This window comes from Trachinotus anak, unplaced genomic scaffold (genome assembly GCF_046630095.1).
Source record: "Trachinotus anak isolate AG129_WGS33_773 ecotype Australia unplaced genomic scaffold, CSIRO_AGI_Tana_v1 ptg000012l, whole genome shotgun sequence".
In the NCBI taxonomy this organism is placed as follows: domain Eukaryota; kingdom Metazoa; phylum Chordata; class Actinopteri; order Carangiformes; family Carangidae; genus Trachinotus; species Trachinotus anak.
Window position 1 is genome coordinate 12529648 of NW_027273863.1, and position 12903 is coordinate 12542550.

The window sequence follows — 12903 nt, forward strand, 5'->3', positions numbered from 1 at the left end:
AAGTTATTTCTTATTATATCAAGAAATGTATTTTTCAAGCCCCAGTTCAGGTTTCAGCTATTTTAAATGGAATCAATGACAGTGATTTTTCATATTAACTCTACCAGGCTGATCCTTTAATGTTCATTTTAATTATTTAATGCAAATTTCTAACAACTTCATAGGTGCCATACAGGAGATTGTGCAGCTGGGGTGCATTGACATCCGTTTCACAATTTCAACAAACACCTCTGAGACATCTGAGATGAAAGCAAAGCATATTTTTTCATGTGTGAGCCACAAGTCAGAAATCAAAATCCAACAAACCCTGTTTTGTCATCTAGATAACAGACAGGCACATTTTTACATGTATTCAGTAACTGCTATTGATATATTCAATATTAAATCAGTCACTTAGTAAATCAATAGTTTGACATTTTCAGTTCAAAAATAGACCAATTAAAACACATTGAGATCACAGTTCAAACTGGGAGACACTGAGCTATGAACTGTCTTACAAGCTGTCTTAAAAAAGAATGGGCAGAATTAGGAGTCACGGGTATAAATATGACAAATGTGTCACATTTTTCAGTATTTGATCATACTGTTACTAATCATTTAATGACATGCTATAACAGATATATTAGTCATATCAGAATTTAGACAAACTGAGGTGTGGAAGGGCTCAGTGGATTCTTAAGCTCTGGATCAGGTTGTGACTGAACAGCTCTGGCCAGAGTCTCCAGCTGAGTCATGAAACTCTGAATCTCTTGAGCAGAACTGTGAGTCCAGGCCAGAGGCAGGTGAGCAGGAGCAGGTTTACGATCTGCAACACAAACAATCTGTCAGAGCAAGTGACGGCAGAATTCAAAGAGGAAGACTTTGGAAAATTAAAAAATGAAAAGGAACACCTCTGTCAGATTTCATGCTGCTCACCTTGAAAGAACTGCCCACTGCGTGTTCTGGCAGCAGCTCTAGACAAGGCCAACCATACAACAGTGTCGGCTCCTTGCTCTACACCGCGCAGTCTCTCCCCCATCATCTGGTGGAACTGAGGCATTGATGTGGAAACAGCTGGAAACAGGAAGAAGAAAATCAGATGGGTTAAGTCTTGTGTCGTTCACATTATCAACAAAACTCAACTACTGCTGTTTATGCAGTGAAGTAAAATATGCAACTAGGAGCTTTGAATTCCCATTATGTAAAAATAAGTGGACAGTGCAAACAAAACAAAAGAAAATACTTGGGTATTTTATCTCAAAATTAGGAAATTATTTTGAAAAACCACGAGCATCTAATAAATTCTTTCCTTTTTTCTTCTCATGTTTGCTCTCAAATGACTACAAAATATGAAAAACATGGATCCCAGAAACTATCTAAATAGTATAGTCAACATTTGACATATTTCTGATTTATTCCAATCAAATAATAATTACTTCTCCACATGGCATAGAGAAAGTCCCCAGTATCTCAGCTACATTTTGGTGAATTTTGGTTTAAATTAACAGCAGAAATAAGTTAATGTGTCAGTACCTGGTGTATCTGCCCAGCCTGGATGCATTGCAGAGAAGTGAATGACAGGGTTGGCTTTGGCCCACTGCTGTGTCAGCACCACCTGCTGTCTCTGAAAAGAAACAACACATTGGTATCTTTTTCACCTCTTTCCTTCTTTGTGGCTTGAGATGTATTTTGTATCACTAATACTATTATGGATGTACTTACTAGATCGAGTGATCTCTGAAATGGATCCAGAACAACGTCTTAAAAATGTTAGCCTCTTAATCTGGATTACATCTTCCTCTCCTACCTTGTTCTGGGCGTAGACCATGAGGCCATCAAAGTCGCCCTTCTCTGACTGCAGGTCATTAACTCTGAGCTTCTGGACCAGCATGCCTCCGGAGGACACGGTGATCTAACAGGGAGGCAGGGAGATAAGTGGTGCAGTGTGCTTAGACAACAGCCACTACAGAGCAGACAAACGTGGCATTATGCTGTCCACATGATGCAGATGAGCACTTTGGGTGGATCTGCGCATGTGTTCATACCACTCTTGGATCCCGGCTCTTCTGGAGAAGTGGTATGAGAGTCTGGGTAAGGATATACACCCCTAGAGAGACGGAGAAAAGCTTGAGCCTTAAATTTCACATTTAAAACTGATATCTACATAGAGCTGTGGACCATCAGGATCAGGTCTCACCCATAGTGTTGGTGGCAAAATTCTTCTCCAGCCCCTCAGCATTTACCTCTCTCTTGTGCACCATACATCCTGCATTATTTATCTGCCAAGATCAAGCAGCTGAGTCTAAATCAACATTATTATGAGTTTAGAAAATGATTTGCAATAAAGATAATAAGAGACTGGTGATATACCTACCAACACATTCAAGGATGGATACTGCTTTTTGAAGGCCTCTGCAAACTCCCAGACTTTGCGTGTCTCTGACACGTCCACAATATGGATGTATACCTCCTAGAATAGCCAAATGAATGAATATTTTTTCTCAAAAAATACTGGATTTGTCACTTTATTTTCTATTTAGTGTCAGGTATGTTCTTGAAAAAAAACAAAAAAACAACACCCACTGTATTCCCAGACTTATCCACAATGTCCACCCTGGCCTCCTCTGCTTTATCTTTGTTCCTACACACCATGTGGACTGTGCCGCCTGGAAACAAAATATGATCAAAACTTTATTTTGGGATCAATGCAAGGGGCATCACAGACAGCAGAACTCTCCAGCATGTACCTTTCTTGGCTATTGCCATGGCTGTTGCTCTGCCAATTCCACTGTTGGCTCCAGTGACCATAAAAGATCTTCCCACAACAGACACATCCAGGTCCTGGGGCTCGAAGTCTTTAGATGCTGTCTCATAACCTTTCCTGAAGGCACACAAAAAAAAAAAAAACACACCAATCAAAGTGTGTCTCAAAGTTAATAGAAGAATATTGTTTTTGTTTTTAAACACAAAGTCACAAGATTGACACTCTCCACATTTTAGCTCCAGTAGAGTCAGGTGATGTGAGTGTCATCCTCAATACTCATCAACTGTCAATGGAACTATTGTAATTGTACATAAAGGCCAGTTTGTGTGGTGATTTGTGCCATACAGCGACCCGACCTTTGATATTCCTCTGTTTACCAGCCTTTAGGCTTAAATAAATGGAATGGAATACATTTTGCATACAATAAGCCCCACATTTAGGCAGTCAACAAGCTGGACTAACATTACACAGTATGTATACACTGACTGAAATCCACAGAGCATCCCCCTGGCACTATTTCTCTATTTGACTGCACATCTGTAGATAAGCACCAAAGTAATACTCAGTACTGACCTTGTGTAGTGGTGGATTCCGTTCAAAAACCAGATGGCATTTCGGTACACAGACATGTTATCAAGTGAATACTTATCCCAATAACTAAAGTGCACCAGCGTGCCAGTCCCTGTCAAGCGCTGTGACAGAGGAGTTTCACATGAAGACAGGGGAGAGCACTTACTGCTCTCTACCGACCCTGCACGGGAATAACACTTCAGACGCTCTCCCTGTCAGTCGAGTGACATGGGTTAAAGTTTTACCGGCTCACTGACTGAAACCACCTTGCGCAAACCATGTGGTGGATCTTTAAGGGTTGGGATGAGCTGCCGGTTGCGCGCATCCCTTGTAATCCAAGCGCACAGTGGCCAATCCAGATGGATGCGAGGCTCGGTGACGCGTCCAGCAGGCACCGCTCCTCCGGCGGCCCGGGAGGGGCGGAGTTAACCAACTTTCTCTGACTGGAGTGGACGGCGGGTAGATATGTGTTGAGCCGGACTAATTGACCCTTCGTGAGGGTGGAAGTGCTTATCGTTTGTAATCTTTTGATAGCGTTTATAGCCTCTGGTGCGTCGTCAAAAATGGTAAGTGTTTGGTGGTGTGTTTGTTTGTTTTTTTCTACGCATGTCTGTAGCTGAAAGGCAGCGTCAGCCTGTGCTGGCCGTTCACCTGTTGCACCTGTTGTCGCTGACAGGTAGCTAAAGCCAGAAACTACACCTCTGCACCGCTTCGTTTTACTCGCAGGCCTGTTTGTTGTTAACAGGCTGCAAAACGGCAGCTATGTTGGGTTTCTGTGGTGAGTTTTTATTGTGTGTAGCCCACTTTTTGCGACAGTCGGAAGTAAGGTGTACGCTTCCTTAACCGGTCCCCTCGGTAAAACAGGTTTCGTCACTTTCCAATCCTACTGGCAGTTTAGTGTTTCCATACTGATTTGCCTAACCCTGCTGACACACGGGGTATGCACCTGGAAGTACCAGTCTAAGGACTGGTTGTAGGCCTGTTTTAATATTAGAAAATGAATTCATCTTTTTTTTTTTTTTGTCCGCTTTCCATACAGTGAAAAACAGGTGTGTCCTCATTTTGTTGTTAAATTCCCCTTAGATTTTCCCCATATTAAAGGGAAAAATTAGGGAATAATATTTCTGTGGTGTACAGAAGTGTATTTTTTCAAATCTGTATAGCTGTATTTACTGTATTTACTGCTGTATATATACTGTGTGGCCTCAGCATTGCAACAAATGGGTAATATCATGTAGATACATATTTAAGCTCTTTTTTGGGGGGAAGAAAAACAGTCCCTCATTTGCACGGTGCTTTGTTGCAAAACACAGTTTATAAATGAACTATGCACTGAAAAGGATATTTGAGCATATGAAATTGTGTATTCTTTTTGTAATGCAGCATTTACCATGATATTATGCACAGATATTCTAGACAAGTCATTTTCATTTATGCCCAAAAACTCAAATTTCTCTCAGACTTGCAACACAAGACACCCTCTAGCTTTAAATCCTTAATGCCATGAAAAAATAGCTCAATCACTCCTCTTAGCCTCTCTTAGCCTCTCTTACATGAACAATGAGAGGAAGGCGTAAGGAAAACAGTGTGGCACTGTGGTTCATGTAGAGGTGAGGGGGGGGGGATTAATGTCCATTTTGATATGTAGCCAAATCTATTTCCAATACTAGGAAGTGCATTCTCCAAACATCCGAAACCCAACTCCATAGCCCCCTTGAAAATCGGAAAGGAAACATAAGGCTACCTCTACCTCAATAGTTTGTTGACCTTCACATTTCTCCCTGTCAAGCTTTTTTCCTCTTTGTTAGTGCTGTTTGGTCAGTGGAGTTACTATTTAATGAGCCACAACAACAGTAAACCACTCGTTTGACCCTTGATTTGTATGTGTGTGTCTGTGTGTGTGTTGGAGGGTAGTTAATAATGTCCAAAGGAATGACTTTCTGTGTGTGCGGGTCGGTGGATGTCCACACGTGCATCATGATTGCCCCTCTGATCCTGCGGTGTATCCGTGTTGTTAGATGCGCTTCCTGCTGCTCTTCAGTCGCCAGGGGAGGCTGCGTCTGCAGAAATGGTTCTCGCCCATTTCAGATCGGGAGAAGAAGAAGATAATCAGGGACATGACCACCATGGTGTTGGCGCGGCAACCACGCTCCTGTAACTTCCTGCACTGGAAAGACCTTAAGATTGTTTACAAGAGGTGGGTGCTGTCCCTACAAGTTTGTTACCTGTTCAAGTTACCTTCTGCGTCTCTGAGGCAGAAGGACCACCAATGTCATTTTCATTGATAGTTACACCTACTGCATACTGTATATCATTTGTCCCCCTCGATACCGGTGTATAATTGTCCGTTGTGCAACTTTTCATCAGATATGCAAGCCTGTATTTCTGCTTGGGCGTGGAGAGCCAGGAGAATGAGCTGCTAGCCCTGGAGATTATTCATCGCTACGTGGAGCTGCTGGACAAATACTTTGGCAATGTATTTCACTGTGTTTTATCTCCTTTTAGTTAATATGCAACTGTAGCCTGAAGTCTGATGCAGAAATGTAATGTCAGTTTTCTTCAAGGGCATATTACTGGAGCCTGTGAATATTATAACAGCTATTTTAAATCTTAAAATGTACACATGTAAGTAAATTCTGCAACATGAACTGTCATATTAGAAGAAATAACCCTTATATCCGCCGTCATCGTCTCTCAGGTGTGTGAGCTGGACATAATCTTTAACTTTGAGAAGGCCTATTTTATCCTGGATGAGTTTCTAATGGGGGGGGAGATACAAGAAACCTCCAAACAGATTGTGAATCGCTCAATTGAAGCCTCAGACATGTTACAGGAGGTGAGTTGCTGTGACACACATCCACACACACACACACACACACACACACACACACACACACACACACACACACACACACACACACACACTTACTTACTCATTCACTCACTCTCACATAAAATACAAGGCGTGGCTTGTATCTGTGGTGTGACCATGTAACATCTGTTTGCATGGCTCAAATTAATTGAAGAAATTGTGATGTGTTGTAATGTAGTTTAGAGGTGATTTGTCTTTTTAAATCTCGGCTGTGGGGTACTCGGAAAGGCTCAGATACCTGAAACTGATTTCTTTTAACTTTTGCTGAACAGCAACACTTACCATGAATGCTGTATCAAGCTCCAGTATGGGAACTTGTTTCAGTTTATTTTTGTGAGTGTGAACTTATCAGCAAGCGTCGCAAGTAGTCAGTGTCATAATGAATTAACAGTGGTGCTGCTGAGTCCCTGGTGTCTCTTTGTCTTTCTCATAGCTAATCGGCTTGCAGATGTTAGCTGTTGCTACTTTTTTTTCCCCTAGATTTGTGTTTGTGCTGCTGTTTCTCTTACCCTCTGTGTGTGTATCTCTCTCTCTCTCTGCCAGTGTTATTGCGAGTGAGAGACAGATTTCCCTGGAACGTGCTGTAGATTTGAGTGTTTTGTTGTTGTTTTTTTTTGGGTGATTCATCCCACTCTCCCTGTAGGTCCATGGCTCTGTGTGGTACGGTAGTTTAACTGGGTGTGTTGCTCTGTGCTTCTGAGTAGCGCTGACTAACACTTTTAATCTAGTGTTGGATTATGTGCAGTGTAGCCTCCCATTCATTTTGACCATTATCGCTTCAGGATGACAACAGTGAGTGGTATGAGGTGGAGCTGTTTGGATGACCTTGAATATGGACAGAAAGGTTAGATGTTGTGCTTGTGTTAGTTACCTACCGTGTGTTGGTGTGCTCAGTACTTAATAACAGGTGATGTTAGATGTGTGCCTGTGAATATTAATTGTATTATGATGCACTTTTAAGAGGCCAAGAGCCTGACTTGTTTTTGTTTGTGCCTTTTTCCAGACCATGGAGGAGTATATGAGCAAGCCTGCATTTTAACCCATGGAAAAAGGGACTTAAAGGGGAGGAATACAGCAACCAAATGTACTGTATATGAGTCAAAGACGTTTCTGAATATGGAAATGGGATTAACTTTGACTCTACTGAACATTTTCAAAAGAAGACATTGGTGTCCTGAATGTCTGCTTCTCTTCTACCTTAAGCATTGCTGCAATATAACTTCATTTGAGAGTAAGTCTAATATTTGTTCATAGTCATGTGAAGGAGGGGGTGGGGGAAAGATGTTTTTACATTGCCATTATTAAACTGTAAATGAAGTACTAATAGAGGATCAGGGATATGAAAGTGATATTAGATTTACAAATTTGTTGCATTGATACTTAAATCACACATTAAAATAGGTTATTGGAAGGGAATAGTTTCATTCCAAAATTACTATGGACTGATTTTAGAAAAATTGTGCTACTCTGCAGCTCTAGTACAAATACTAATTTCATTCTCTAAAACAACAGATTGCTGTGGAGTTAAACTGATTAGCTTTTATAATTTTGAAGGAGACTAATTATGATGAATTTCATACTGTTTTTAATCTCTTTAACATTACTTCCATGCGGGGCTCGTTAGTCTTTCAAAAGAGCAGTTGCCAGAGTGGGTTTGATTATCACTGTTTTCATAATGTAAAATTTTTGATGTTTGAGCTTATGATTAAAATATGTATTTTGATAAAACAGTCTGCACTGAGTAATCATTTTTACCATGATTATATATTTGATGATTCATTTGATGTCAGCAATTCACCAAACCTCATGGAATTTAGTGTTTACTTAGACTCAACGTGATTAAAAATGTTATTTCCCCTGCTTCCTCTGATTATGAACCCAGACTGTCTGTGATGTATGGTGTGATTTTATTTGTTTTTTTTTAATAAGGCAACACAACTCAGAAAGAAGAAAAATAATACAGCTGATGCTTTATTCATTTGTGATTCATCATACATTATTGAACATGTACAAAATGGTTTAAAAATGAGCATACATAGCACAACCACTGGTAGGCCAACAATACAGAGCTTCGCAGTATGAAAGGGTTGGAAGGCAGGCGACGGTCTGATATTTAGACTTGGAAATAATCATCCATAATAATAACATTAAATCCACAAACCCTGAATATATAACGAGTCACAACAACACTCGTTCTCAGCCAAGCACACTGCCGTAACGAAAAATCCCCATAATATTCCTCTAGTACTCCTGTCATTAAACTGTATGCTTTTTAAAAGGCCCAGTCAGCATTATACTTTTATCATTTACATGTATATTCACATATGTTTTTTTTGAATAGTTTGACATGTAAAATAAGCATTTTTACCATAACTCAGTTGATTATAGTTGAAAATATAGGCCTGCTTACAAACACCATTAATGTGAACAAACTTTGAACAACATCACAAAATTTTAATAACTTGGATGTTCTCGTCATTTGATATTAGTCAATGTATTCATTGTCAATATGAGAGTGACAATAGGTTAACATCCAATCAGCATTTTGAGGATACCTGTTTCTCATTGGTGCACTGGATTGCTCCTTCAATCTCCTGTGATATCACTATAATATTTCTAAAATGTTCTTGCAGCAAGTAGGGACTATAGTATTATTCAAAAAAAAAATGTATTGGACCTGTAAGATTGCTATAGCCTAGTTCATTTTCGTCAGGGTGATATTACCTACCAGCTATAGTTCATACAATAGAAATTCGTAAACTAGATCACGTCCACCAAACTTTAATTTTGAGACAGTATAAATACTATATTCATAATTTCGTGCGTCTTGCGGGGGATCAGGCTACATCCCTGCCACTGCTTTTTCACGGTGCTCCTTCTCCTCTTCCTCATTCACGGTCTGCGGAGCCGAGGTCTTGGCCGTCGTCTCCTCTTTCCCCTTCATCTCTGTGGGCTTTACCTTCTCCTCTGTGGCCACCTCGGTTTCCCTCTTGGCCACTGACCTCTTTTCAGTGTCCGCCTGCCCCAAGTAGTCCTTCATGGCGCGCTCGTACAGCTCGTAGGGGAACTGGCTCTTCAGCTGCGCCTGGGTGTCCCGCTTGGTGATGGTGTTGGGGTACTCTGTGAGGATTTTGGCCGCCAGGTAGGTCGTCACCTCGTCTTCCACGTCCCCACCGTCATCATCATCATCATCATCATCATCATCGGCACCGCCGGCCTGACGCTTCAGGGGCATTTTGTTGAGCTCGGATAAAAAGAGATTCTCCCTGCGTCCGGAGGGTGGAGGGATTTTAACCGGACCTGAATTTGCATTTGCAGCGGGGTTGGACGCCAACGGGATTCTGTCCGAGGAGGGAGAGGTCTTCATGGGTCTCTGCACCACGGGATACTCGTTGCTGATAGTCTCCACTCCGATGATGTCCAAAAAGTCCTCTCTGTCCATGTCCTCTGGGGCGGGCTTGCTCTTCAGCGGCAGTCTGCGGCTGTAGTATCTGATCTTGGGGGTCTGGCCGGTCGTGTAGCGCGCAGGGGCTTGGGGGTCGCGGTGGAGCTTCCTGAGCTCCTCTGTGAGCAGCATATCGATAAGGTCCTGTGGAGGGACGTGGAGCTTCAGAGAGAGCTCCAGCAGCTCCTTCACTGTCCGAGGATCCACTATGGAGGGGCGGATCAGTCTCTTTCTCTGCTCCCCGGTCTTATCTCTCTTCTGCGTCTGGTCGCTCATCTCCAGGACCTTCAACAGGTAGTAATCTACCAGCTTAGTGTCATCATCAGCATCCTCCTGGTTCTGACTGGCCCGGCGTTGCATCTCCTCCCTCTCTGCTTCCTCCTGGTCACCGAGCGCCCTGTCCATTTCTTCGTGGCTCCCGTTGACCATCTCCTCCGTCTCCTCCCTCTCCTCCATGGGGACCCACTCCTCTCCTCCGGCCACATCCTCGTAGGCCTGGTTTCTCAGGCTGAAGCCGTCTTCTTCCTCATCCTCGTCGTCCCCGAACACGTCTCTCTTCTGGCCGGTGACTGTGGGCATCCTCCCGAGCTCTTCAAAGATGGAGCGTAAGTTGGCCAGACTCTGGGGTGTGTACTGCTCGTCCAGGTCCTCTGTGGCACGCTTTGAAGCGTCTGTATTCTCCTCATCCTCAAACATCAGCGGGTACTTCTTGTGGGGTCTGGGGAAATTGCCGTAGTCTACCGGTGCGCTCTCCGGGATTTCAGTGTCTTTGGTGCGGTGCCTGTGCGTGCGGCGGTCGTTCCTGGGGGCCGATGCGGGGCTGAGATTCGGTTCTTTCCCGACCTGATCCTGCAGAGACTTAAGCAGGGCTTTCATCAGCTGCTCAGCGGTAATGTCCTGTCTCTGCATGCCGGGGGCAGGAGGCTGACGGTCCCCGGGACCCTCGTCCTGCTGCGAGGCGAGCTGAAGCAGGACCCTGAACTTGTCCACTTCGTCGTAATCCACGGGTTCGGGTCGGCCCCCGTTCCGCTGCTTCAGGTTCTCAATGTACTCCAGGGCTTTGATCATGTCGGAACTGGGCGGGTAGGCCGCCGGTTGCCCCTCACTCTCCCCTCCTCGGAGCCTGTAGTGGCGGGGGAGAGACGCAGCCTGCACGGCGCATCCATGGAGGAGGAAGGCGAGCAGGACCACGGCTCCCCCGGTGGGCAACTTGTGGTGGAAATGCAGCATTATAGGCTATTTATTACCTGTAAATCAAGAGAGCGCCAAATGTTAGTGGAGCAAAGGAATGACAAAATAAGGCAAAACCAAGAGGATCGATACATTTCTATCCATTATTTTTTGAGCAAAATCTTACTCGAAAGCTGGAGCAGAGAGAATGTGTTTTGACACAGGATCTGTATGCCCTGTCAGGGAGCTACGCTCTGCAAATGAAATGATATGATGCTGTGCGTGAGGAGATGCATCCACATCACTGGATGAGTCACTCCCCGCGTTGTTATGGGCAACCTCAACATCCGATTTCCTCTTAACAACCATCATTGAAAACATCTCCACTTTCTCGATGTTTTTTTTTTTTTTTACTATAGCAATAATCACCAGTCGTTGAAGATACGTTTCCACCACATTGATAAATATCCCCCACTACAAAATAAAAGTCTGGACATCTGCGAAAAGCTATGATTAAAAAAAACAAAAAAAAAAAAACACCGTCTTTCAATCGAATATACTCAGACATGCATTTAAACTAAAAAAAAAAAAATGAAGAGCTATAAAATATACGTGTCTTACCTTTGGCAATAGAGCTCAGACAGCAGTGGAGGTGTATGGCATCTCCTCTGGAAGCGGTGCTGTGCTCTTCTGTTTTCAGCACTTGGACAGCTCCCCTCGTTATATGAGGCAACACCTGACCGCCGCGTCATCGCACAACACACGCAATAGCTGATCTTAAAACATCCATATAAATGATTCAGGTTTGTGATATGGCATACTAAAGAACTCGCAGTTTTAAAAATAGCCCTCTGTGCTGTCTGTCGCACGGCTCCGCTCGGTAGAGGCGATTGGCTGGAGATATCTTTTTAAAACTCTGGAAGCAGATGTGTTGACTGCAGGTCCGCTGCTGCACGCCTCAGAAAGACTGATGTGTTTCTGTGGATGTTTACCTATCTGGACAATTAAACTCTCCAACTTGCATGAGCAGATTTGATTTATTTTTTATTTTTTTTTCATTAAAAGAAGACTTAGCGTAATAAACACTTAGGGGACTATGTCATCTGTATTTTATATTCCACATTATGCGCATAATATTCCAAAAATACGATTTGACTTTCACACAGGGGATCGCAAAGGAGCATTTTCAGCCTTCTAAATGTTAAACATGTGTGTGTGTGTGTTTTTTTTTTTTAACCATCTCTTCCACCGTCACTGATCGCCGTCTTGGCACATGAAGAGTTAAACCCTCTAGCGATGACTCACAGGCTAAAACCACCGCGGAGTTGCTGTCGCAATTCAGCAGCCTCTCTCTCTCCCTCTCTCTCTCTCTCTCTCTCTCCCTCTCTCTCTCTCCGCTGACAGAGACGGTGATGAACACCCTCCTGTCGGCTGGGGGCCAAGGCTCCGCGGCATTCCTTCAGCTCAACAAGATGAAGGGGCCACAGCGCGGCACCTGCCCACGAAAGGTCGCGGATGGGTGGTGGCAAAGTTTATGGTGAGAAAAGCTTTGCTAAACACTTAAGGTGGATACTTCTGTCCACCATGTATCATCTTGTGAACATCTGTGGTCATCAAAAAAAAAAAAAAAAAAAAAAAAAAATCGACAACCTTTGTCATACATTTTGAGTTGGACTTTTTTTTTTAAACAGTGAATTATAAATATAGTGAGAAACATTCAGACGCCATATTAATTTCCCTCCTAAAGCCTGTTTATTCTCAATAGGACTGAAAAACTGAGGTGGAAATGCTCAATCACCTTCTGTTTTTGAACTTTTTTCCTTTGGGAGAGAAATCAGTTCTTATTAGACTCAGAATGAAGTTTCAGTACATTAACCTGTCTGCAGCCAAATCATTTAATAGTAAATAGTATAGTAATAGTAAGAGTAAATATATTTAAATTAAGTTTAATATTTTTATTCCACTACTCCTGTTTCCTGTCATTTTATTTTATTTTTTTTATGTCTGTCTACAAGCCCATTAAATGGGTCAGTCATATACATTAGGATGCTGTTATCCTCACTGACGCTCCAGCAACATCTTAAGTGTCCTTTATACTACCCT

At 42.9% G+C, this 12903-nt stretch overlaps 3 protein-coding genes across 5 annotated transcripts; 1 reads left to right on the forward strand and 2 right to left on the reverse strand.

The window, feature by feature from the left end:
* Nucleotides 1-122: 122 nt before the first annotated feature.
* Nucleotides 123-3719, reverse strand: dhrs12lb (dehydrogenase/reductase (SDR family) member 12-like b). 2 transcript variants are annotated; one of them, XM_071491227.1, is made up of 10 exons: nt 3317-3719; nt 2727-2860; nt 2563-2645; nt 2354-2449; nt 2177-2258; nt 2025-2086; nt 1787-1891; nt 1513-1603; nt 916-1053; nt 123-805 (listed from the first exon to the last, which is right to left on the reverse strand). In XM_071491227.1, the coding sequence occupies exons 1-10, from the start codon at nt 3370-3372 to the stop codon at nt 639-641; spliced, it is 1014 nt and encodes a 337-aa protein (XP_071347328.1). In that variant the 5' UTR covers nt 3373-3719; the 3' UTR covers nt 123-638. The 2 variants fall into 2 exon arrangements, with proteins under 2 accessions (XP_071347328.1, XP_071347329.1); XM_071491228.1 differs by having other exon boundaries at nt 666-805; nt 1702-1891; nt 3317-3708.
* Nucleotides 3720-3726: 7 nt separating this feature from the next.
* On the forward strand, nt 3727-7913 carry ap1s3b (adaptor related protein complex 1 subunit sigma 3b). Of its 2 annotated transcripts, XM_071491230.1 has the most exons (6): nt 3727-3879; nt 5332-5510; nt 5681-5789; nt 6012-6149; nt 6968-7029; nt 7189-7913. In XM_071491230.1, the coding sequence occupies exons 1-5, from the start codon at nt 3877-3879 to the stop codon at nt 7007-7009; spliced, it is 471 nt and encodes a 156-aa protein (XP_071347331.1). In that variant the 5' UTR covers nt 3727-3876; the 3' UTR covers nt 7010-7029; nt 7189-7913. The 2 variants fall into 2 exon arrangements, with proteins under 2 accessions (XP_071347331.1, XP_071347332.1); XM_071491231.1 differs by lacking the exon at nt 6968-7029.
* A 230-nt stretch (nt 7914-8143) lies between these two features.
* scg2b (secretogranin II b) lies at nt 8144-11548 on the reverse strand. Its single transcript, XM_071491188.1, has 2 exons — nt 11422-11548; nt 8144-10877 (listed from the first exon to the last, which is right to left on the reverse strand). The coding sequence occupies exon 2, from the start codon at nt 10858-10860 to the stop codon at nt 9028-9030; it is 1833 nt and encodes a 610-aa protein (XP_071347289.1). The 5' UTR covers nt 10861-10877; nt 11422-11548; the 3' UTR covers nt 8144-9027.
* Between the last annotated feature and the right edge of the window lie 1355 nt (nt 11549-12903).